This window comes from Hippocampus guttulatus, chromosome 6 (genome assembly GCF_054856545.1).
Source record: "Hippocampus guttulatus isolate MCC_2025c chromosome 6, RoL_Hgut_1.0, whole genome shotgun sequence".
NCBI lineage: Eukaryota > Metazoa > Chordata > Actinopteri > Syngnathiformes > Syngnathidae > Hippocampus > Hippocampus guttulatus.
In genome coordinates, this window is record NC_141266.1 from 12989793 (window position 1) to 13017303 (window position 27511).

Here is a 27511-nt window from a genome sequence, read left to right on the forward strand (position 1 = left end):
AATCTGCAAAAACACACGGCCGCATGCACCCCACCGTACACTTTTTGGTTAATTTCGAGTCTGTGATGAGGTCACATTAGCAAAACTTTGTGAACACATAGCAAAAGACAAATGCTATATTGTTTGCAGGGAAGGTTTATTCTTAGTTTTGCAGTTACCTTTGTAACCATAATTGTACTGCTATTTGTACTCCTGTTTGACGCAAGTACCCGGGCTGATTTCTAATTAAATATGAGTACTTTTGCTACCTCTGACGTTACACGCAATAACCCGTAGTTAAATTCCGGAATAGAACAAAACGTAAATCGAGCGTATCCACGCGCTGGCGTCCCACCGCCCTCGTGGTCAATAACCTCGTGACGTCATGTTGTCCCGCCCCATGCCCTGAATGTGTTTCGGAAGGCAAGCTTGCAGGCGTCCTGTGTGTTTACGCTTGCCATGCGTCAGTTTGGACAGTGCTTGAGGCGAGCTGCATATGCACATTGTACATTGAGGGAGGGGTTGACAGGACAAGACAAGGACGGAAGAGGCCTTGCCGAGTGGCGTGCACGGAGCCCTGAATGAACGCGTGCAAACATTTGGAGGTTTTCGAGGAAATGGCTGCAGTTGATGGAGCCTCCTGCACGCCGTGCTAGTCTCTTTACCGTCTCATATTGTGTCTCACACTTCCTGGGATGGAGTAACGTCGCGCACGCCGATTTTTTTTTTAAACGAAGGATCGGTGATCAACTAACATCGCTCTCCATGGTTTTCGAAAGGTGAGTGAATCATGGAAATGTTGCCCGATAAACCGATGGTATCATCACCCCATTGTGAGTCTGCACCGCACTGTTAATGCGAAATGCAGCGCTGATGTTCTAGTCCGTTTTGGCAGAGAGATGGATGCCATCGCTAACAGCATGCAGAAGAAGGCTGCGGAGCTGGAGCGGCTGGCAGAGGTGCTCGTCACCGGGGAGCAGCTCAGGTCGGTCGGGCATGCTGTTCAAACCAGTTACCCATCCTGAAAAATGTGTCATAATCAAATGCAGGCCCAATTATGCAACATGATGGACCCGTTTTGGATTTACCACTGGCAGCACAAGAATTTTCTTCTTCACTTTTACTCCCTACATTTGAAAACAGATATCTGTCGGCTGCTGCACTTTTTACACACCTTATTAACTCAAAATAGGCTTGTTACTTTTTTTTTTACCCCCACCTTTGTTTGTTTATTTTTATTGAACATATAAAACACAATACAACAATAAATTGACAAAAGTGAAAGCAAGCAAAATTGTAAAAGGAAAAGAAAAAACTGTCATCATCACAATTCTATGTTCAAAGGAGTAGGAGGAAGTAAGAAACGTATCTAGTCCTCCCCCTTGTTCTGTAGCAACATATGAGTTGATCCTTTTTCAATACAAAAAAGAAAAATCAACATATCATCAATGCTTTTATCCTTATATATACTGTACTAATCTCTCTTTACAGCTCTCGGTTTGTATATACATACTCTTGCATATTTTTATGTCGATTTTCTCATAGTCATAATTCTGATGCATTACTATATGTTATAGATATATCAAATTTATCATCTTAACTCTGATTTGTGTAGTTTTTTGTAGTAATCTTTTGAACACCTTTGTATTTAAAAACATTTCAGCGTGCACTTTTTTACTTTCACTTTAGACAACTTTAATCCATACTTCTACATTTTCCAGTCTTTCTTCACTCAAGTACTTGTAACTCGACTTCTGTAGATTATGAATACTTTTGCTACCTATGATAATTTATTTCAAGTTTCAATGCGTATTTTATTGTATATGCTGTATTATTATGTGTCAACAGTTTGATTCGCTCTACATTATTGTGCATATTATAATTCAGTCTGCAACTAATGATTATTTTGAAAACCACTTCATCCGTTGATGGTTATTTTTTCAAATTAATCAATGAATCTGATTTGTTTTCTTAAGCATTTTTAAATGTTAAAATCCGGTGCATTATTTCAAATTGACAGTGCCGAAAATGCACGAAACATAAATTGATTATGATTCAGTCAGCTGAAATTCTGAAGATTTGCACCATTTTATGTGAAACAAGATGTGTAAATGATTATTCAATGATCGAAATGGTTGTTGATTAATTTTATAATTGATCAGTTGTCAATTAATTGGTCAATTGCTGTATCTCTAAATTGCTTGTTTCCCTTGTCTGCATCTTTAATTTCCTAAAAAGAAGACAAACTACTGTTTCATTTTCCTGAAAGAAAATATTAAGCTGTTGCGGTAAGATTTTAATTCGGTGTTACCCAACATTTATTAAGGCAAGGTGCATATTTTCTATGATAAAAATATCACCGCCAAACAAAATTGCTCTGCGTGTCACAATATATTCCTGACCAAGATAGATGATCAAAGTTGATATCTTTTTAGACTCTGTAAGTAAAATTGGATAAATTGACTCGGCTCTCTCATGACACGCTAATGTGCCATATGGCACATGGTTGACTGCCTTCTGTTCTGAAAGGAAACCAAATCAAGGCCTTTAAATCAAAATACAGATCAGTGATTTTTTTTGCCGTACTGTTCCGCCCCTACCGATCAAAGATATGTGGTTTCACCAGCAAAAAACAAAAAAATGCTTCTTTGTAGTTTGGACTCCACTCCCCAGCCCTTCACTGGCCAGAAATCTAATGATCCTGTTTGCTCTTATGTCTACGTACTCCGAGGGCGAACCTACTAACCTCATAATGTCATATCAGGGACTGGCATTGCCTTGTAGTGTTGACATGCGCTGCCCTTTGACCCTCTCAGTTTTAAATAGGGACTCTCATCACCATGGTGTGGTGGTCTATGAATCCAACATTAAATATTGTCTCAATGTGCAAAGCATGGCACCAATGCCTGGAATTTCACCCCACCTCCCGCCTTCCCCATTGAAATACAACCGAATAGTTCTCCCAATTTAGTTTATTTACTATGACACTGCTAACATTCATCGCCACGCGAGAGTAATGGCCTGTGTCAGCACAAAGTTTCCAGTGTGCTGTCACTGAGCACCAGTGTGTATCTTTGTATGCTCTGTGTGTCAGTGTCTGTGGCCCAGCTAGCCATGTGACTGGGGTCAGTGAGCGGTGGGTTGGCTTGTTGATCATCCACATTCTGCTGTTCTGAAGTGAAAAGTGACCAACTTGCGATCCAAAAGATTCCTGCTTTGTGTAGTAGTGATATTTTTGCAGCATGTGTCCGAGTACTCAAAGATGCTCATCAGCGATTTTGGGAGGGATTTGAACAGCAGCGAAGGTGATGGAGCAGTAGGGCAATGTGGTCTCTGGAACGGTGTGCAGTTTTCGCACCTCTGCCTTACAGTCAAGTGGTATCAGTCTCAATCTTGTCTCAGGCCCTCCCGACTTCATTGTTTCTTTTTTGGCGCCATTTTTACCTGCTGTGTGAATTTTGTATCTTCTCCTCGTGCTCACATGGTGTTTTTCTTGGTATGAAAACCAGGGGAGCAAGAACAAAACCCTGGGGCACGCCATGGGAGGCAAAAGGGAGTCGGACTATTCATGAGGAGGTTATTGCAGTGATATAATGTGAAGGTAATGGATGTGTGGCTTGCAACAGATGTCCCTGAGATGGCAGCACGGTCGTGTGGTTGTAAGCACGTTGCACACACAGTCAAAGGGTCTTAGCTCCGGGATTTTCCTCACACATTATGAAAACATCCACATTAGGTTATTGAAGACTCTTAATTATCTATAGGTCTCTATTTTTGTGATCTGCGATTGTCAGAAAACCAGTCCTGGGTGTTAGCTACCTTTCAACCTATTTCACATGGGATAGGCTGCACGTAGGGTCTGAAATGAAGTGCTTTTAAAAATGGATGCACGGATTGTGACCAGTGAATCATAATATACAGTACAGGAGTGGGGTTTCACGGCGCCGCAGCAATTTAGAGGCTATGGAGTATATTACAAAGTAGCTGGCATCCAGAACTAAGGGAAAGAAATAATTTAGCAGAAAGAGGACTTGTACACGTCAGGCCTTTTCACAATGAAAATGCATACTTTGTACCTTGCCTGACTGAACCAAACTGTACTGCCAAGTGTAAACTGTACTTTTGTGTCTTATCGTAGCATGAAAAAGAATGCAGTGTAATGATTGACACCCTCCTTTGTTGACCTCCACTCCCTGCTTTGGCTTTCTGTCGTCTAACCTAGTTGAGATCTAGAGCATGTAATAAGCAAGAAGTTACTCCTTTTCTGTGTCTGCTGGCCAAGGTTATTACAGTTATTCTGTTTTGCAATAATAAACAATAATAAAACAAAACATGATTGAAAAAGAAAATTAACGGAAACTACATTTTACGTTACAAAACTAATGCACACTAACTATAATTAGTAAATACAGTGAGAATGTCCTTTGCTTTTGTCTTAGTCACTGAATTGAATGGACTAGCCTTAGCGGCCTGCTTGTACATGGATGTACTTCAGTATTAGGACAGAAGGAAGGTCAAACAGACATCTGGCAGTTGTGATCCTTTTACTGTGTGTCGTCTAGAAACAATGTCATTTAGCGGCAACCAATAACAAAGATGGCATCACTCCTATAGGCGAGGAGCTTGCATGTGTTTGGCTCCCTTCCTTTTTGTCCCTGAACTCAGCCTGAAACTTGCCTTGATAATAATTGCTCTCCTTTTTTGGTTGTACACATTACAACCAGGTGTAAGTTTCTTGAAGTTTGTCTTGTCTTGTCTTGCCCATTCAAACCTGTGACTTTAACACTCCAATTTTTCATGTTTCATGAAACAATATGTAATCATGTGGACTGCTCTGCTTATGTACTGAACTTATTCAGACATGATGTGAATATTGAAATAAAATATAAATACATACAGAGCGTCCCGGTGATCCAGTGGTTAGCGCATCAACCTCACAGTGCAGAGATCATGGGTTCGAGCCCGGCTCTGGCCTTCCTCTGTGAAGTTTGCATGTTCTCCCCGGGCCTGCGTGGGTTTTCTCTGGGTACTCCGGTTTCCTCCCACATTGCAAACACATGCATGGCAGGCTGATTGAACACTCCAAATTGTCACTTGGTGTGGGTGTGAGCGTGGATGATTGTTCGTCTCTGTATGCCCTGCGATTGGCTGGCAACCGGTTCAGGGTGTCCCCCGCCTACTGCCCGAAGACGGCTGGAATAGGCTCCAGCATGCCCCGCGACCCTTGTAAGGATAAGCGGATCAGAAATTGGATGGATGGATAAATACATACACAAATTAAAGCCTACTGACTATCTAAGATTAAGATATCCTTTATTTGTCCCACACTGGGGTCTACACAGGGTTACAGTCTACAGCAGCAAGATTGTGGGTAGAATCGGAAGTGAAGGGTTTTTTTTTTTACCCCCAAATTGCAGCATGTGTAAGTTTGAAATGTTGGATTTCGGCCCAAGGGGCTGCTTAAAGCTGATGGCTTCCACAGACTGGACATTAGCGACTCGGCTTGGTGGGAGGCCACAATCTGGCGTTTGCGAGTGCTCTTATGTTACTTATGTAATGTTACTCAGCAACACCAGGAAGTATCGAGGTTTCCTGAGTGTATGACACGCCCTGTGGGCATCTAGCGCACCATCTCCCCGTGGTAATCGATGGTGTCCTGTTGGGTGTGTGAACGCGCTGTCTGGAGAAGCACTGGCATAAAAAGGTCTTGGTGTACTCTTAAAAACCGCACTGTCTAAATGCAGCGTTTCTCAGCTTCTGCGATGCAAAAGTGCTCTGCAGTCTTGTGAGACCGCATTAACTGTACATTTGATTTTCCTCTGAACGTCCTGACCTCACTTCATCTCTATCCGGATGATTTAGCATTGAATTAAATGGCAAAGGAAAGAGGATGCCACAGTGGCTGGAAGTCTTTTGGTGCCAGATTATTTGCTCATCTGGACTCTAGGCTGACGAGAACGTGTGTTCCTCTCGCTCGGTAGACTTGGACTGTGATTATGAATTCTGCATGATGTTAGCCAGATGCACATAGACTCAGCTTGGAGGGAAAGTCGAATCCTTGGCTGAGACTTTGGTCCGTTCTCTGACATTACTCAAGTTCAGCAAAAGGTGATCTAGACCAGGTGAAACCAGAAGGGAGCAAAGAGCTGTACAGGAATAATACCTCAGTCCGGTAAAGTTTATTCGTCTGCGCAATATTTGGCGGATGGTCCACATTAAGTATTCCACAAAAAAAGGGGTTTCCAAGTATTCAAATTAGTACAACTGATCAAATCTCAATCTTGAATAAGTGTTCAGAATACAGTATTTGTGGTTCTTCCAAACATTTTGCTTCAACTATGGTAGCCCAGAAGTATTTTTTAGAAATGAAACGAACAAAAGCACACAAAACACTCTGGACAAGGAGACAGTGAAAAATGTTGATGTTAAGTGCAGGGTTGCAAAATACCATCCTGCGGGCAGCAAATAGCCCAGAGCCCGTAGGTTTCATCCCGAGAAAAAACTGTGGTCGTAGGGCGAAGGGGTAACTGGATTCATAATAGCTCGTCGGATCACATTCGATCTTGTCTGGTGGCAACAGTTCTGATACTCAACATGGGAAATAAAAAGGACTTATTTTTTCAATTCTGAGAAAATTATGACATATTTTACTCAATGTACTTCAACAGGCTGAACTTAGTGCCATCCACAAACATGCCCAGTGGCAGACATTGTGAGCAATGAACACGGACTGTATCTCCACAAATAGACTTTTCCCAGATTTTCCCATCTGAGGAAAAAGTATTGTCAGTTCATTGCCGCTGTTGTTCACCCCATTCATTGGAGCATCAACTGCTGGGCCCGTTTGAAAATTTAGCATCGTTAATCAAAACAGCAGCATGTAACGAAGCATCTTAAGACTCTCTCAGTTTGCACTTCAGCTCATGATACAGAGTTGAATGGCCTCCTTTTATTAGAAAGTAGCAGAGACTTGAGCATGGTTAACAGCTACCAATGCACCTTCCCAACACCATATAACCGAGCGAGTGTCATTTGAAAAACGGCACCACTTGGTTCTTGCTCTTTTCTTGTTGCTCCGGTGTTGCAAAATAATGAAGAAGAATGTGAACTGAGGCCATCTGTCTGACTGCAGTGTAAGAGTGCCCTTAAATTTCATTGTGTTGCCGTCACTTTTAGTTTGGAACACTTTAGCGGAGTGTGTTAAAAAAAACACCAGCTGAATAATACAAACGACTGATTCGAAACGACAACCGTTTGACAAAAGCTCATCTTGTCTTCCAGGTTGCGGCTCCACGAAGGGAAGGTCATTAAGGATCGACGTCATCACTTGCGAACGTACCCCAACTGCTTTGTGGGCAAAGAGCTCATTGATTGGCTGATTGAACACAAGGAGGCCTCCGAGCGTGAGACAGCCATCAAGATCATGCAGAAGCTTCTGGACCAAAGCATCATCCACCACGGTGAGGCCGCACTGCTTGCAAATTGAGGCGTGCTTTCATTGCGGGCAGATCAGCTGACTTAGTAGTTAGCATGTCTCTCTCGTAGTCACTGCGGAGCTTTATATCTGGAATTTCCATAGCGCTCTCCCTAACGTAAAAAACATTTCTGGATGTCATGTTGTTTCCCTCTGGCTGTCGTCTTCTTGTGCTGTTTTTCTTTCTTTCATGACATTTTCTGGGAACCATCATTGCCCCCCCCCCCCCCCCCCCCCCATGATTCTTCATGCTCCTGAGACAATTTGGCTCCAACTCACTCCCTTGATTCATTTGAACACGCAGGCAGAGAGGCAGAGCGACTTGGTTGGAACTTGTTTGACTGTACTTTTGCAAAACAGAATAAGACATCTTGCCAATAACATTTAAATATCCACTCCTTTACTCTCCTTGTTTTTTTTTTTTTCCACTTCACCTTACAGTCTGCAATAAGCATTCCACACTAAACACTTAACAGTCAGAACGAGCCACTCAACGACAATAGTGAAGAACCACAAGAGTCTTTTAGGTGCGCTTCTCTACATGTGGCTGTTGATCACAATTTGGAGACACATTTAACTCCAGAGAGAGACAGACAACCAGCCCCGCTCACAGTCACGCCTATGCCCAATTTATAATTGAGGTTTCTATTAACCCAGCTGCACCTTTTTGGTGCAATTTTTTTTTTTTTTTGCACCACCGCGTTGTGTTTTCCAGTGCCGTGCCCTCAAATGTGATCAGCGAGCAACCGGCTGTACAGTACTGAACATCTCCCATACGGTATCGTCTCCATTTGTTACAGTTCCGTATCCGACTTCAAGTGGCACATGAAGGCCCGTTTAGTTAGCTGGGTACTTATGTTTTGGAGTGTTTTTCATGCGAGGCACTCTCGGTCAGCCTTCGCAGAAAGGAATGTGATCTAGACGCTGGAGCGTCTACTGTGTTTGCCCAAACAAATTGTTTCCATTTTGAAGTCCGCGCTGAAACGTCATCTTGTGCCGTTTGTGCGTTTGCAGTGTGCGACGAGCACCGGGAGTTCAAAGACATGAAGTTGTTCTACCGCTTCCGTAAGGACGATGGGACCTTTCCACTCGATAACGAAGCCAAAGTCTTCATGAGGGGGCAGAGGATCTATGAGAAGTATGGCGCTAAAACACATGCGGCGCTTTCGGGCTTTTTCCACACTCTAATACTTGAAACATGATTTCCCAAACCGCAATTTTATTGACACTTTGTTGAGCTCAATTATTTTAAAAGCTTTCCAGGCGGTGGCGGTACATGCGGTTATTGAAGTTCAATTAAGAGTATTTGTCCAAACAGGGCAGCGGAAGAACAACACTAATGGAACGGTTTTGATTGTCTTCAGCTTTTTGCCCATGATGTTGATTTGTACACGAGATGGTCTGCAGCTCATTCTCTTTCGCTGCTGTTGTATCAACTCCATCTTAAAACACACTCCCACACTCCAACCGGCGCCTCGCCTTCTTCTATATCTGTCTTAACACTCGCTCGGCTCTCACCAAAATCCCTGTTTTCCTGTTTCTAGACAACACGCAAACAACTACACACGCGGCAGTTGCGTAACAGTCCAAACACAGACATCTGTCGTCTCCGCCTTCAAAGCTTTATGCAAGCGCAGTGGAGTCCAGGATGCACAAACATTGACAGACGCGCTCTAACCTTGGTCGGATTATCTGTGCCATCTTCGTTTTTCTACCTTGTGAACTCAATTTGATATCAGGAGCTGAACCGTGTAGTGGACAAAACAGTCACTGCAATTTCCCTTTGAGGATAATGATGACAAATACTAAGTCAGTAGTTTTGGTAAAATGCAGTTTAAAAAAAACTCAAAAGAATTCTTAGAGTTGTGATGCTTTGAGCATTAAACAATGATTAGATAATGATAAAGGAGATGTATGATGCACTTTTTTTTCATAATGTCAAAGGGTTCGGAGGTGTATAAATAAACTGCTCAAAAAAAATAAAGGGAACACTTTACATTGCGCCGTTCAAGTGTTCCCTATGTTTTGGAGCAATATATCATGCCTGTGACAAGAAATAATTTACTATGACATTATAATCTTTAAAACTCATTGATTTGACATAATTAGTCCAAACAAATCACTATGTCCGTCCATGTTGGGATGTTTTGCTTTCCTTGCACGAAAGATGTTTTGTGCCAAACTCATGAATTTATCTGGTGCTATAATTAAACAATACCCCGCAAATGGAAACGCACAATGCATTATGGGATTGATTTGTTTTTGTAGTGACCATTGTTGTTCACTACTGATCAAGATGCATTGTGGGACATATTGAGACAATTAATACCCAGGGGATAACCTGTACTCACGACGCAATGGAACAACACGTAGAGTTTATAGTGGAGAAGGAATGATTCCGAAAACAGCACCTGTGTGCTCTGGATCTTCATCCGGCCTAGCCATGGACAAACTGCGCGTCGAAGCGGTAATGCACGTTAGCTAAATTGTGATTCAGGAAAATTCAGTACAGTTCTCTCACAAGCGCATTTTTCGGAAATGGGCGGATAACAAAAGCTTTATTTGGTTGTTGGATTTCACATTTAATGGCTTGGTAAGCACTCCAAGGACCCAAATATATACGTGCAAGAATTAAAACACATATTCTCCAAAATACAGGGTGTCCATAAAGTCTCTTTACCATTTCAAAAATGTATTAAAAATGCAATTGATTAGATATTTTAGTCAGATTTGTTCGATTGTATTCAGTGTTTATGAAAGTTTTTTTTTTAATCACACTGCCCAAAGGTGAATGTGTGGTGTGGGATCATGTGCAATCGAATAATTGGTCCATTTTTCTTCAACGAGACATCCATTTCTGCAAATGTTTACCTTGACCTTTGAACTGAATATGCGGCACCACAACTGAATGACCTTCAACCAACCATCATTTTTCAGCAAGCACCGCCACATTGGGGGCTGTATGGTTCCTCAAGCAAACATTTCCAGACCAGTGGATTGGAAGGGATGGGCCAATTCCTTGCCCGCCACGTTCACCAGATATCACTCCCCCTGGACTTCTTTCTGTGGGGCTATGTTAAAGATATTGTGTTTCGAACAAAGATAAGGGACATTACTGACCTAAAGCAAAGGATTACTGATGCCATTGCCACAACTGATGAGGCTACGCTACAGCGAACATGGCAAGAAATCGAGTACCGTCTTGATTTGCTTCGTGCAACTAATGGTGCCCATGTAGAAGTGTATTAAAAGAGGTAAAAAAAAACACTTTAATAAATGCTGAATACAATAGAACAAATCTGAATAAAATATCAAATCAATTCCATTTTTAAGACATTTTTGAAACGGTAAAGAGACTGTATGGACACCCTGTATGTTTCCTTTAAGGTTTAGGTACACAACAAGCCCATGGAGCTCGCTCTCAGATATCATGGACTCAGATGCAGCACTATTTGCCGAGTCTTAATAATGCATAGTGAATATTTAGGTCACGACTGACGATTGCTTGCTTGGTTCTACTTTACAATAGAATCCCAACATAGACACCACGTATACTGTTTGACTTGTATACCAGCGCCGTTGCTGTTTATGAAACTGCTTCGCCTCCCCCGTTGAGCTAACACGAACTGTTGACTTAACATATTTAAGCAGGCTGAATGACGACTGTGTACACAGTCACCTTTCACGGAACATTTCATCGACAATTTTTACACGCATGTTGAGCAGAGAGCCTCTTCTACTTCATCACAGTATGACATTTCAACAATTCATGTGTTGACTTTCCATAAAGCCTCCTTAAATGTACCATTGAGAGTAAACTGAACTGCAAATTGTTTTGACAGATGAGCTAGGATAAGTGTTGACACTCTCCTTTAATAAACCCCTCCGAGAGGAAACGGCAGGCAGAAAGTCCTCCTAATTTCTATTCACAGAACTCAGCCGATGTACCTCAGTCTAATTTAGTTTAATTTCATCCATTAGGATTCTGAAAGCAGTTCTTGCCTAGATTCTCAAGAGAAAATAAAATCAATTTGAAACATAACAGAGGCATCAGCATCTGGAACAAGGCTGTATGCTTAGTCATTATCAGTTCCTGCCATGTACCTGTACATGGTGACCTACATGCAGTAAATGTATCCAATACAAGTCAAGCCATCAGTAAACCACACAAATAAGAAAATGACATGAAAGAAACACCCATGCATCCATCGATCCATTTTCCGAACTGCTTTATCCTCACATGGGTTGCGGGGGGTGCTGGAGCCTATCCCAGCTGTCTTCCGGCAGTAGGCGGGGGACACCCTGAACTGGTTGCTAGCCAATCGCAGGGGACACATACACGAACAACCATTCACGCTCACAATCACACCTAGGGACAATTTGGAGTGCCCAACCAACCTGCCATGCATGTTTTTGGAAAGTGGGAGGAAACCGGAGTACCCGGAGAAAACCCACACTGGCACGGGGAGATCACGCAAACTCCACACAGGAAGGCCGGAGCCGGAATCGAACCTTATACCTCTGCTCTGCGAGACAGATGTGCGCACCAGTAGGACACCGTGCCGCCCAGTAAGAAACATGATACAGAAAAAAACAAAACGTTTTGTAGTTTATGTTTTGTAAAACCCTTGCAGATATCATAATGTCATCATAGATGCACGCTGAGCTACCACGTCTCATACTTCTTTAAATGTCGCCTATTTTTGGGTGTAACCCACAAATGCAGAACGTGTCATCGTCTATCGCTAATCTACGCTAACGCTGAATGAAAAACACTTCTGGACGGAAAATAAATATCCAACAATTAACAGAAAAACATGAAAGCGCTGCAGTTATTGTACCATGTCGGATATGTAAACCGAGAAAACTCTATATCTCACTTCATGGATGCTATTCTTTTTGCAAACGGACATTGTACAGTTAACCGCTATGTCTATTTAACTCATTCACTCCCAAAGACGTTTTTAAACGTCTTTTCAGACTTGGTCCAGAATTGGCTGGTACTGAATGAGTTAAACTCCGAAAAACAGCACTAACCCACCAAAGCACGTTAACAGCCGCCATGTAAGACTTCTGCATGCTGTGGATCTCGCCACAATGTTGCGGTAGTCTGTGTTTACATACCCGCAAGCTATGTGAGAAATGCTTCAGAAGCAATTTCCCTTCCTCTATTAAATGTTTGATTTCGTAATGATAAAGAGCACAGGTGATCTGAGAAATGTTGCCTCCAGTTCCCTGTGGGGTTGATGTTTAGAAATAAAGTCAGCTATGAGATGCGGATAAAGTTGACAATTATCGGTGTGCGGTGGCTGAGCATCAAACAGAAAAGAGAGTGTGTTTCCGTGCATGACTTTGACTCACGATGTACAAGTGTGGACATGCACTGGTCGAAAGGTGACTCAACAGTGTGCGCCTCCGCGCTTCATTGTTTCACCGAGTTGGTGACAGTTGTTGACTGATGTGTTTTTTTTTTTTTGTGCAGGCTAGGGACAGAGTCAGCAGTTTTGCCCTGCGCATGTGTGTACTTGTTTCTTTTTGTGAGGAGTTTTTTGCGTCATACGCAGCCATCCAGATGGGACACACTCCGAGGTTTTTGTTCGACAATTCGCTTATGGGCTTTTTTTCTATTGTGGTTCTCGTTGGCTGTCGTGTCCATCTGTCCTACATCATTTCAAGAAATGTTTTGAATATTTGGCTTACCCTATGCCACAAAAAAGAGACAAAATATGAATTAGTTTTGCAGTTTTACATAACAAACATCAACCTCAATCATTCTGCTGTACACTGCAAATTTCTCCATTGTGAGACAACCAAGGTTTTTCTTATCTTATGATACTGTCAAACCCACGGCGACGTATGTAACTCCAATTATTCCATTTTTGTATTCCACTACAGGTACTATATATGCAGAAGGTATTTTAAGTACTATTATTTACTATTATTATATTATCATTTATGTTATTTTAATTGTTTTGGTTATTTTATAATATTTAATTCTAATTCTATATGAATTCTAGATTAATAATTCATCAATGAATAATACGTATTCATTGCAGGCTCCTGCACAAATGCCATTCTTATTCTCGGCACTTTTAAAGATTTGCGAGCTTCAGGGAATAACATTTTTAATCCGCAGCGCCTCCGGTTATTCAGATTATAAAGTCGGGAATGTGTCTGAGCCGCTGGTTTGGAAGGTGTTCCACTTTGACATTTTCTACTACAAAAATCGATCATAATATACCACTATTATGTTTTTTCTTTAATGATTGACTATTTCTGTATATAAACGTACTCACAGAATCCAAAACAATGACCAACACATTTACCGAACCAGGGCGGCCCGGCAGTCCAGTGGTTAGCACGTCGACTTCACAGGTTCAATTCCAGCTCCGGCCTCCCTGTGTGGAGTTTGCATGTTCTCCTCGGGCCTGCGTGGGTTTTCTCCGGGTACTCCGGTTTCCTCCCACATTCCAAAGACATGCATGGCAGGCTGATTGAACACGAGGTGTCCCTAGGTGTGAGTGTGTGCGCGGATGGTTGTTCGTCTCTGTGTGACCTGCGATTGGCTGGCAACCGGTTCAGGGTGTCCCCCGCCTACTGCCCAAAGAGAGCTGGGATAGGCTCCAGCATTCCCCGCGACCCTAGTGAGGATAAAAGCGGTTGGGAAAATGAATGAATGAATTTACCGAACCAATAATCAATACACTATTGAGAATTATTACTTAGGCTTGCCTCCAATTTCCATGTGAATGTTATGACATGTAAATAATTGTTGTGTCAGCTGATGCGTTTGCTGCGATGACCATCGTGTACCTTTTCCTTTCATGACCGCTTACTAAAAGTTCATTGGTGGTGTCCAGGTTGATGAACACAGAGAACAGCATCATACAGAGCAGGGAGGAGGAAGGCGGGAACTTCGAGCGGACGTTGGTGGCTTCCGAGTTCATTGACTGGCTTCTGCAGGAAGGGGAGATGGCGACCAGGGAGGAGGCAGAGCAACTGGGGCGGCGCCTGCTTGAACACGGGATCATCCAGCATGGTGAGGAGGGAGGACGGCTCCACTTTGGAACATGATTGGAAGCCTTTAGTTCAATCAGAGCGCATTTATATAAATCTGTCTTTGTAGTCATCATTTCTTTTACTTTGCTTGCTTCGGGTTCCCTGCTGCATTCAGGACTTTCTTGCGAAATCCTAATTTCTGTTCAGTTCATTTTTCATCTCTCTTTTCGATATACTCTCTACCCTGTCCAATTCATTTGATAAAGCAACGTAGTAATAAGCTGGTTGCATTTGTGTGTGCACCCTACAACTTTCGCTTTCATAACCTCTTTTGGGGTAGTACTCTATCGGTATGCTACAGTCCTGCATTAGTAACTCATACATTGATATTTTTCTTAACTTTCAAGCCCAGATAAACTGGAATGACACGCAATGGAGCACAAATCTGTCAAGACACAACAATCCGAAATTGGATCAGCACCAAATTGTGCACCATCATAGATTTTGATACGGTGCAGGCAAAATGTTTATTTATTGTTTTTGAAATAGGGATGGGGGAATACTGCTAGCAGAATTATTTTGGGAAAAACAAAATGGCCATCACCATGGTACAGCAGCTCACAGATGTTTGAATCTCTGCTTTGTTTGCCGTGAGCCGAAACCCGACAAGAAATCCCGAATGACTTTCACTCAAGCCTCCACATGACGTTAAATTTGATTTGATGTGGATGTTGTGCATGATTCAATTAGACTTCCCTGAGAAGCGGTCACATGGCTGCCTTGTTTATTTTTGAACTTCCACAACATACAAATGCCAATTTGAAACATGACCTTGTAAACAGCATTAGTGGACATGACTGCTTTCAGTGTTTTACATGTGAGTAGTTTGCAGAGTGAATGAAGAGAAAGCAGACAAAGAACTCTTTCTGTTGGTGCGCGTCACTGCAATTGAATCGAGGATCTCCACGGTGTTGGAATGTGCTGTGTTTTACACTGTGGGCACACACACACACACACACTGCAGCTTTGTGTTTCATGTGTCTTGGTTGTAAATGCACCTTCTTATTGGATGTTTAAACTCTTTTCTTTGCATTTTATCATTCGTTCAGAGGTGACTTAACAAGTAGGTTGAGGACAAGTGTTCCCAAAGCAGCCCTAATTTGTATGTGGGTGTATCCCTTTATCAAGGAAGTAAACACAATGTAGATCAGCATGTTATTTGCTCAGCTCTCTTTTTTTTTTCTGAAATGAAAATATTTGCGAAAGTGCATCCTTTTTTCCCCCTTTAAAATACGATATACTCTATAGATGAGGAATGAAACACATTTTAATCAATGAAATAATGTCATGAAGTTTGAGATCATTTTCTGTTTGGTCCCAAATCATCAGATTTTAATCAAAATCCATCGCGGCTGTTTCTGAAAGCTCTTTATCTTGTCATCTACTTGCCTAAAATTATCCTCCGGCTTTCTTTGCCCAGTCACAAACAAGCATCACTTTGTGGACGGACCGCTCCTCTTCCAGTTCAGGATGAACTTTCGGCGGAGGCGACGGTTAATGGAGCTTCTCCAGGAGCGGGGTCGCGGCATTCCTGAGAGCCACGACAGCCCCTTCTGTCTCCGCAAGCAGAACTCGGACGGAGGCAACACCAGTTTTCTCTCAGGTAGTCCGCACTTCACCACACACACATGCACGCACGCACACACACGCACACACACACACACACACACACACACACACACGCGCGCGCGCGCGCACATGCACACAGACCTCTTTGTATGCACCACTACAAACTCAGCACGAAACATATTGCTTGTACTTCAGAAACATGCAAAATGTCAACGTGGCGTGTATTGCCATAAGGGACAAGAAAAGAACTGCAGGTGATGGGACATAATTCGCTGGTACTTAAATGTTCAAGCACCTTTCTTCACACTTCCTGAATTTTCATCGTACTCAAAAACACTTTACAAGAGTTTAAAACACGGGATAAAAATGTACACTTGAAAGCCAAGCATACATGATTTAAAAACAAACACATTTAGAAGAAGAAAAACAAAGCACAAATGGGTAAAAAATTAAAAGGTGTTAAAAGCATTGTGGAACAGGTGGGTTTTAAGAAATGATTTGAAGGATTGGAGGTCAGTACAGTTGCTGTCATTTAAATATAACCAGAAGTGATCAATCTCCAAATTATTTTCCTCGCAGGTCACAAGGTAGTTATGGTTAACTGGTGTGGCTAATAAAGTATAACTCAACTCAACTGTATTTATAGAGCACTTTCAGACAGCCATCGCTGTACACAAAGTGCTGTACATGGAGCAACTAACATATACAACAGTAAAGCAACAAATCGGTAACAAAGACGGTAGAAAGCAGCGAACAGCAAAACCAAGAACAAATCTAAGTCACGCTGAGTCAAATGCCAAAGAATACAAGTGAGTTTTGAGGCGGGTTTTAAAGATGGGCAGCGAGGAGGCTTGCCGAATGTTCAGTGGGAGGTCATTCCAGAGAGAGGGACCAGCAACAGAAAAGGCTCGATCCCCTCTGAGCCTCAGTTTAGTTCTTGGTACTTCTAATAATGTCTGGTCTGCAGAACTGAGGCGCCGGGCAGGTGTGTAGGGGCGACAAAAACTGCTGCTAATTATTGGCACATGTCTCTAACACGATTTTGGTAGAGGCAAGCATGTGGTGGATGTTATCATATTTTATTCATAAATATGACAATAGCCTGCATCAAACCCTCTGAATCTTAGTAGAAATGAATTCATTGGACACATTATTATTATTATTATTATTATAATTATATCTCTATCTCACTCTTTCTGTGTGGTGTCAACAGTGAGTCCGACTAAAGAAATCAAGATGGTCGTCGGAGTCCGCCGCAGCAGCATGAGCAGCAGCTGCAGCAGCAGTGGTTACTACAGCAGCAGCCCCACGCTCAGCAGCAGCCCACCGGTCCTGTGCAACCCCAAGTCCGGTGAGCATGCCATACTCTATGCATTCTGCCATCCCAAAGAGCTACTACGGTGGTCACATTCTGCTGTGTCAGTCTTATGGCACTCGCGCTATTTCAAGTTAGACTCATTGCAACTATGAATGGGTACTGAAGACATTTTGTTCCAACTATGCAATGTAGATCATCTGATGAGATGGAAAGCTTTAGCATGTGACCAGAAATGTATGAAAATTTTGGTGTGTGTGAGTGTGCGCGCACACGCGTGGTTTGTGTACGCATGCCTGTGCGTGTGTGTGTGTTGGAAATATCCTTGATGGTCCCTTGGTAGGCACAAAATCTTTCAGCTACAAGTATACAACAAAAACAGGAAAAGGAACCACACACACACACACACACACACTAGAAATTTTTCCTTTCTGCTATACATAAATTGGCACGCAGTTTAAAACAACGGTAACACAATACAATACATCCCAGGCCCAGTGATACACACTTAATTTAATGAGATCCAATGCGAGCACTGTATAAAAATGAATTCAACCTGAGCCCGACAGTGCGCAGTTTGGTTCTGCAACTTGAATCATGTTACAATGTCAAAGCAACGATATGATTGGAAAGGCACAATATTTCATGCAGTTCTCGTAATGCATCTCATTAGTATTTATATCTGTCAAAGTCGAAGTCCTTGAATTGCACTTGACTAGTTCCGGTAAGTACTTAATTTTTATGAAGTACATTTTTGTCTTTGTGTTCACATGTAATGTAAATACAATGACGGTGGATTTTTTTTAAAATTCTGGATGTTTTACACGAGTAAAAAGTTCAAGGGTGGGCAAAAAATGTTTGTGCTCAGCTCAAGGGCCATGTTTAATTTTTAAAACAACAACAACAACAAAAAGGGCCACATCCTTTGCGGATGAGCTTGGAAAAAAGCTCAAGTTAAGTTCATTTTAAAATAATAGTCAAAAACAATTCTTTTCAAACGGTTGAAATCAGTTTTGGATTAATTTGGTTAAAATTAATTATCCAATTAATTGATAAAGAAAACCAAAAAAATCATAAGGGCTTACACATTTTAATTACATTTTAAAATTTGCTTTGCTTCTAGACAACAAAATACAGTTTGCTGCAAAACACAATGTGAATTCAAGAAATAAAAACTGATTATACATAAAAAAAGAGCCAATTGTTTTCTGTCATTTTTTATTTTGCCATTTTTATTGTTTAATAAAACCCTCGCTTCAAGTACCACGGATGAACCTGAATAAAAAAAGAATCAAAAATTCAACAAAATTAAAAAGCCGTTAAGTTAATTCACTGATTTGCAAAACTGCTCCGTCCGCAAAGAATAAGAAATATTTCGAGCCTTGCAAAGGATCGCATAAAACTTGCCCGCAGCAATTACAAATTGTCAATATTTTCGAAGCCACGTGATTGTTTTCTGTTCAGGGATCATATTTGAGTGTCTTTCTGTTTGAGGAAGTTGAATGGAACATGACCCTTGTGCAACACACGCACACACGCACACACACACACACACACACACACACACACACACAATGTACAGTGTATGTGTGTGTACAATACATACCAGCCCCTGGCATTAATCAGATAATACTAAAATGTTCTGTGGTCGGACAGTTCTGAAGAGACACGTGAGTCCAGAGGAGCTCCAGACGCCAGGAGGACCTTTTCTCAAGAAGACATTCACTGTAAGGCCACACACAGACGTGCACGCACACGCATGCCTCCACAAAGGCCACTTTTATGCTGTTGTAACACGGTATCACGCATTCAAACGCTGTTTTGAAAACACACAGCGGTCACGTGTCCCTCAAGGCGGCGGCAAAGAGACACCTACTTAATACAACACACCTACAGCACATCCCTTTGTTGTCTTTTGGTATTGCGTCATACTCCCACTGCATGCGCATGACAATGTGTTGAGCACAGTATGAAACATCTTGTGATACTGCTGCGGCAACCTTTGATTTGACCTTCCGCAGATCGTAGGCGATGCTGTGGGCTGGGGCTTCGTCGTACGAGGCAGCAAACCCTGTCACATCCAGGCGGTGGATCCCGGGGGACCCGCAGCAGCTGCTGGCATGAAGGTAAGGGCGTTTTATACACCACATAAAACGCATGCAAAGATTGGAGCAAAAACAAAAACAATCACGTCGATTTTCAATTTGGAAGTGTGTAACATTGACAGGAAAAGAAACAAAAGATGGAATGAATGACTAAAAGTACTGTAAGAGGAAGACGTGATCGTTCCCTCCCGTGCTGCCACCACAGCTGGCGCGATGTGGTGTAAGCAGAGCAAGGAATGCTGGGAATGCATTGCACTGTGACTGTATCGTGAATTGGCCAGCCAGAACAAAACGATCAGCGGCAGGCTGGCTGCAGGCGACAGAGAAGCAGACAAACGCATGACTTCGCTGTTCAACATTACAACAACTCATATGATGACAGAGTTGAAAGTTTGATAGTTGATGATTAAATGATGAGCTCCTGTTGATTATGTAATCATCAAATAAAATGTAATGTAAAATGTAAAGCAATAGAGATAATCAGATATTTTTTTGTGTGTCAAAAAAAAAGAGGAAATGGGAAGAGTGAATAACCACTTTGCTGTGATGGTTATATTCGGTCGCAGTGGAAATGTGCAGCAAGGTTCACGAGCATAGATAAGGCATATTGTTATCTTAATGTAAGATTAACTGGCTTCAACTTGGACTGATAGTGTGACCGAAATGCAAACTACAATATTTGGCGCTCAAATGAAATGAAGGCACGTTTCCCCAATCAAAGTCATTTTTGCTGTATCAATACTGTTTTACTCGTGTCATTTTCAACTTTACCAGTCAAGAATGTGCTTGCCGTTTGTTTATGAGGAGCTGCCTTGCTCTTCTCTGCGTTCCACCTTGCCTGACTCATTTTATTGATGGATAATTAGTTCGCAGTAACATAATCCTCCCAGGGAAGGCCACGTTGCAAGGTGTTGACACAGGCGTCCACGTAAGAGGCCAAAGGGTGGAGCACACAGCCACTATGACCTCAGGGAGCACGTACCGCACACTATCTACTATCTACTGTCCACCAGACATACTTTCTGTAGTTCAAGTACCCTGGATAACACTTGCTGTATGTTACATACTAAACATCCCAATCTATGGGTCTTTCATGAGGGGCCCTTTCAGTCCAGTATTAAGTCCCCAGGAGGCGGTACTCAATTTAGGAAGAACCACCCCCCCCCCCTGGAAAATAATAATTTTTTATATATATATATACATACTGTATACAGTGTATGTGTCATTTTTATTTATTTTTTTGTTTGTTATTAAACTTTTTATTGAATTTTTTCAAACAGTTAGAAAAAAGAAAAACATGGTCACGTGTTTAAGTACATAGAACCACACCAGTTCCGGGCATCGAAATAGTACCGGTACATACATACATTGACATCCCTGTGAAACGGGTTACAATTACTGCCCTCCCACATATACAATGTCCTGAACACTGTGCCATATGAATAGAAAAGTAATAAAATAAAATAATAATAATAAACAAAAATTATTTATTTTTTAAATATAAAAATGTCCTCCTTTGTTCCATTTGGTTCAAGAATTGGCTACGGCGAGCCTTATCTGGCCTACATGCCATAAATTCCCCCAAGCCTGATTGACATGGGCAATAAAAAGCCAGTTGATAATGACATATTTTATTATTCTAGATGCAAATACGGATTAGCTACACTAGTATGTGTGCAAATAAAGGAGCCACGTATACTTAAAAATGTGGAAATATGTGTTTTCCACATTTTTCATACCAGACAATTGTTTGCAAGTGTCATCTGATTTTTACAGCTTTGTTTGTGTATGTGTACCATTCGTAAACTCCCTTGAGGGTCCTTCATTTCCCCTTCCTTCCTCTCCTTCTCTCCTGGAAAAGGTGTTTGTTTACTCGACCCTTTTTAGAAGTTGTGTGTGAGTGTTTGCTGGCTGCTAAATTCCTGCAAACACAGACACCTGTCCATTTGTTTGCATGTTTTATCCTAGTTAAGAGCTGCAGTAGTCAGACATCGTTTCGCACAGGTCACGTTCATAATTGTTCACCCTCCAAAGATTTGCATTCTGAAAGTACAGTTTTGGTCCACGAATTTGGGCATCATTTATGTCGAGCAATCAAATCGCTTTCACTGAGATGTCCATTTACTTTGTCAGCAAAGTAAATGGACATCTCAGTGAAAGCTCTCTGATTCCTCTTCATCACCTGAGAAAGAAGAACAAGCTCTTGCAAAACTCAGCATGTCCTCTCAGCATGTGTCTATTTTTCGTAGTCCTTCCTCTGAGAGGTTTTCTTTTTCTCTTACCCCCGCCCCGCCGCCACTACCCCTGCCCACTGGCACCCGGCCAAGAGTAACAAGCCCACAGCGGTGAGAGGAGGCCGGAATTGGGGGTAGAGGGGAGGGGGGGGGGGGAGTGTCAGTTAAGAGAAGTTGTAAAGGAAGCTTGAACAGACAAAGCAGAGGGAATAAACAGAGATGAGATGAGAATCTACTCAGATGACTGTGTGTGTGTGTGTGTGTGTGTGTGTGTGTGTGTGTGTGTGTGTGTGTGTGTGTGTGTGTGTGTGTGTAGAAGAGTATTTTTATAGGTTGAGAGAGGTTAGCAGTAACAACATGGGATTATTTGACGTGTTTTATTGTTGTTCAGTCTTGACAGAGAAGAGCATATTTTCTTAACAATGCCAATTTCAAATCTCACACGTGCACACATAGATGTGAGGAGACAATAATCGCATTTAGCGCACACGGCAACATTTACAGTAGATTCTGAGGCTCTGATCTTGAAATTTGACATATAGGTATATACTGTAGTGACTTATTCTGATGAATAATCCTGTTGAGTCTACTTTTCCAACCTGACACACCAAGTGGTTTTTGTCTCACAAAAAAAAAAAAATCTTTCTCAAATCTATCTGGAAAACAGCCACCACAAACTGTTTGGAAAGGGTCAAGTACTTGCAAAAAGTGCTCAGAAGAAAATTCGTTCTGTCCTACACAGCACAACAAGCAGGCGGGCACCGCAGCTCCAGCCAAATATCCAATGTAATAATCATTTGAAAAGCTGCTTTCTTTTTATGATTTATTTTTACATTTCGCAAATGAAGCATGGACTAAGAAGCAAACAAGAATGGCAGTGGGGAAAATAAAATGCTTCTTTTCAGGGACGTCGACGTTCAAAGTTGATCTCCTTTGTCTTTAGGTTTGCCAGTTTGTGGTCTCAGTCAACGGCTTGAACGTCCTCGCTCAGGACTACAGAACTGTGAGCAACCTGATCCTTACTGGCCCCAGGACAATCGTCATGGAAGTCATGGAAGAGATATGACTGTTTGAGCGCGGCCGCTGAAAAGAAACATGCAGTGGGAATACCCCGGGTTCAGTGAAAGCCACCTGAATGGAGAAAGCAGGTGAACCCTTGCGCCTGCTGTCCTGTTCTTGCCCTCGGCATCTCAAAGCACACAAACAATAAGTCAGGAAGGATGCAGTCTTCTGGATTCTACTCCTCTACTTTTAAATTCAGAGGACGGACGGTCCACATCTCAAAGTGACACTTTGGAGATGAATGGGTGCCAAGTTACATCTACAAGAGATGAATTACCACCTCCAGTGACCTTTTCCCTCGCTGGTTCCCCAATTAGTCAATGGCAGCTTTGGAGAGACCAACGCTGCCCTCTGCTGGCACACACACACACACACACAGGCACAGGCACACGCACACGCACACACACACACTACCACTTGCATCCAGGCGCACTGAATTGAATTAACAGGAAATGACGTAGATAATACCCATATGAACCTAGTTACAGTGTATGTAAGAAGTTGAATCAAAGAAACTATTATTTAGTCAAATGAGACTTCTTAACATTTATTCAGGCTGATGTTGGATCAGCACCATAACTATAAGCTCTGACCAAAAAAAAACAAAAACAAAAAAAACCCTGCATTATAGATTACCTTTCATAATAACAATATAAAAATTCCATTTGTATGGCCTAATAAGACAGTTTGTAAAACATACTGCAAGGGTTATCCAAAAAGTGACAATCATGGCACACAATAAATGTACAGATGAAATTGAATTCTTAAAATGTGCACGGTACACACAAATCAATTTAATACTAGCATCAAATGATGCAAGACTCCCGTGGATTAGCACCACAAAACAATTTGAGCTAATTTTCTGACATAAATTTGCTATTTAAATGTGGCAGGTCATTAATGGAGATCATTGGGTGGGCTTAGACCAATTTGTCATGGGCTATATAAAAGCCCCGATCCACATTGGTTAGTCAGGGTAAATACACAACTGAATGTATTGCCGACGAAAGAGAGGAACTTTTTCCCAACACGAAGCACTTAACCTTCGCTTAATTTAGAGATGCACACTATTTTTTTTTTTAATGCTGCTACATCATTAATATGTTCACAATGCAGTATGATGGCTGTAAAAATTGAGTCCCGCATGAATTTTTTTTGTGACATAGCATTTGAGCCAATGTATTTAGAAACTAATACATATTGCATAGAAGTAACCAGGTGTAGCATATAAAGAAATTTAATATGACCTTCCCCTTGGTGTGTGTTATGTCAAAATATAAATTCCCATTTTGTCTCTCTCTCTCTCTCTCTCTCTCACACACACACACACGTTGACCTCAACATTAGATACCAGTTCAAATAATCTCACATATTACCCCATCAACTATTAGAAAGCCTCTCGGGATGATGCACAACAAGCATGTCAAAACAGGATAACACGCAATTGCTGTCCAATAGAAAAACATGTCCACAGTTGCTCTGTTTTCATCCAATTGTCACACTGAGCCGCAACGTGTTTTGTGTCAACCCAGGTGTTTTGACGTTCTGCCCACTTTCACGCCTTTCATCAAGTGTGGGCAGCACATCCGCCTCACAGTTGAGAGGTGCTGCTGGGGGCTTCCAATCTCACCTTAGTGCGGAGAAGTTGCAATGAATTCATCGATAGATAGATGGATAGATGGCCAGCCTTGCCAGGGTGTAGTATCAATGCATTCACAAGACCTCTCTGATTGTGTCAAAAAAAGTGATCATTATTTTCTGTGCAGGGCAGAATTTTTGATGCAGTTCTTGTATTGACTCAGGTGTACCCAATGTAGTGTCAAGTGAGTCTACGTACAATTTAGTCCCGTTCTTAATACTCATACTCAATGCCTATTCAAGCCTAACGTGTATTCCAAAGGATTTATCAGTCATCTATGTTAAGTAAAGCTACTATACTAGACTAGAGGCCACTAAAATAGTTTGTGGTAAGAGATGACCTCTGTTTCTTGTCAATCTTTGTGTCTTCGTTTAATGCAGTGGTTCTCAACCTGAGTTCGATCGAACCCCGGGGGTTCGGTGAATCGGTCTGAGGCGTTCGACGGAACCTTTGCCTTGAAGGTTAAGACACACACGACTCAACATGTCAATTTAGCATTAGGGTTAGGGTTAGGTAAAATAATTAGTTATGACACGCCCGCGGCAGATGATCACATTACATCGCTTGTTCAATCAGTGCTGCGGGAAATTTAGTTCACTCAGTCGTCAACGAGTGACTGTTGTGATAGTAGTCATGTGATTTTTCTTTTTTTTTGAACTTTTAAAATACATACTAACTATGTCGAGCAAAAAAAAAACAAAACGGCCGGACGAATATTTACAACATGGATTCACATGAATCACGGAAAGTGATGGGAGTCAGTGTCCTATCAGCATGATTTTTCATGCCAAGTTGAGCAACTCAAAACGGAAGGAACACGTCTTGAATCATATTTTTATTCGTCACTAATGAAGGGTTCGGTGAATATGCATATGAACTGTTTGGGTTCGGTACCTCGAACAAGGTTAAGAACCACTGGTTCAGTGTCTTCTCTACTCTAAAGGCAATTGTAGAGAACTCAATTAAAAAGTGCAGTGAGGAAGTGCGTCATCATTTCTCAACCACAGATGACTGCTGTTGATCTCAACTGTTTAGTTTGTTTTATTTTTCTCTTCAGAGGTTGTCAGTTTGTGTTATTTAAACATGCAGATTTTACAGCTACTCTTACACATACACTTACTTTTTTTTTTGCAATTAAGCTGCAGTTTGGATATTTTTTACACTACCTTTAACATGAAAGATGAAAAAACATGAATAGTGATTGACATTAGCTTACATCTGATCTGTATGGTTGATGATTGTCTCTGAGTTTTTAATTGCCTTTTTTTTCCCCTGACTTTACCTTCACTTTTAAAGTGCTGTCTGTAGTCTGACTCTGATAGATTTTTTTTTTTTGGCCTTAAATTTGCTGGTGGCATGGTTCACAACTGGTTAACACATCTACCTCTCAGTATAGAGGTGCAGGGTTGGAATCCGGCCTTGCGGCCTTCCTGGGTGGAGTTTGCATGTTCTCCACGTGCCTGCTTGGGTTTTCTTCAGGTATTCCCAATTCCTCCCATATTCCAAAAACATGCACGAGAGGTTAATTGAACATTCAAGATTGTTCTTTAGTGTGTGCCCCACGATTGGCTGGCAACCAGTTCAGGGTGTACCCCACCTACTCCAACACGCCCGCTACCCTCGTAAGGATAAGTGGTTTAGAAAATGGATGGATGGACTTGTTTTGCTACTCCTCACATGCGTGTTGGATACAAAATGTCATTTGGTCATGCTGTAGTGGCTGTCGTGCTTCGTTTGAAAGGACAATCAGTGTTTTACGGTCACCTTTAACTCGCACTAGGGCTGATGGCCAAATACATTTTTTTGATGGTATCCTGTTGACACATCCACATTTCAACTATAAAAGGGATGATGATATTTTCAGCAGTTACTTTTGACATATACTTTGCAGTCAGAGAGTGACATTTCTGCTTTTCAAGTCAATATTCTATGAATGAACTGTAGTTACAGTCAATGCAGATATTTTACTGAGAAAAATGTTGAGTGTGAAATAAAGGCATTTTGTGTTACTGGGAATGTTGTTCACACCACAATACATTTTGGGATTTTATGTGTCTAATTTTGCTTCTTTTACCACCTCTTGCAGAAGTCAAGTGCACTACAACTTTGAAAAGGACACTGTATGAATAAGTACCATTTTTTGAAACCAGAAAAGTGGATTTCTTCATTTTAAGGGCTCCAAATCCAAATTCGTCTGTGCCAAGATCTAATGATGGTAATGTCAGATTCTCCTATTACTAAAAGGAAAAGGTTTATTTTAGGTGTAGAGCGTCCATCCTTAAATTCTGTAAGCATATACCCGGTACTACTTTCTATGTATTTATTGATTTGAACAAAAATGATCGGTTAAGCAGAGACTTTACTTGGATAATAATAGTCAGATTGGTGGTGCCGTCTGCATATCCAGGTCATTTTTTGATGACCTCATTTAGTTAAATTGGTATGTCACACACGTGTACGGAATATTGTGACCAGTGATTATTTCTTGCAATATTTATGCAAAGATATCAATGATAATTTGAGACTCACCATTGAAAACTAGACCTTCCATTTCAGTGTTTCACCTCTATGATATATTCTAACCCTGTGAGTCCATATCGATTGTATGCATGTATGTTAAACTGCCCCACATCATGAGATGAGGCATTTACCAAAACAAAAATGATGCCAGAATCTCAAACATCATCAAACGGCACCTGAATCACCGTAGCACAAAGCTACCAGCAGATGGCACTGTTTCACCGAAGATTGTGCGATGTTTTCAACTCGGAAGATGCCCTCTCTGTTAGTCCCGCCTGAGAGAAGTGTCGGGAAAATAAACGTTCAGTAGTCCAGTCCCGTCACTGATGGTGGTTCACTTGCCCGACTCTCATGTAGGCAGTGCGTGATGGGTTAAATGGTCATCTAGATGTGCCCTGCCATTGATTGATAACCGGCCAAGGGTTTACCCTGCCTCTCGACCAAAGTTAACAGGGAAAGGCTCCAAATGAGTGCAAGCGCTATAATAGAAACGGATGGATGGATGGAAGCGCATATTGTTGTCAGGCAAGAAAGCAAAACAACCGTCACATTTTG

At 41.7% G+C, this 27511-nt stretch overlaps 1 protein-coding gene across 3 annotated transcripts; it reads left to right on the forward strand.

Annotated features, from left to right (window-relative positions):
* The first annotated feature begins 398 nt into the window (after positions 1–398).
* deptor (DEP domain containing MTOR-interacting protein) lies at positions 399–26490 on the forward strand. 3 transcript variants are annotated; one of them, XM_086113952.1, is made up of 10 exons: positions 399–758; positions 862–964; positions 7261–7439; positions 8468–8591; positions 14314–14492; positions 15933–16115; positions 17295–17432; positions 19053–19123; positions 19418–19522; positions 22679–26490. In XM_086113952.1, exons 2-10 carry the CDS (start codon positions 879–881, stop codon positions 22799–22801), a joined length of 1188 nt encoding a protein of 395 aa, XP_085970078.1. In that variant the 5' UTR covers positions 399–758; positions 862–878; the 3' UTR covers positions 22802–26490. The 3 variants fall into 3 exon arrangements, with proteins under 3 accessions (XP_085970078.1, XP_085970076.1, XP_085970077.1); XM_086113950.1 differs by having other exon boundaries at positions 875–964; XM_086113951.1 differs by lacking the exon at positions 862–964.
* Positions 26491–27511: the final 1021 nt, after the last annotated feature.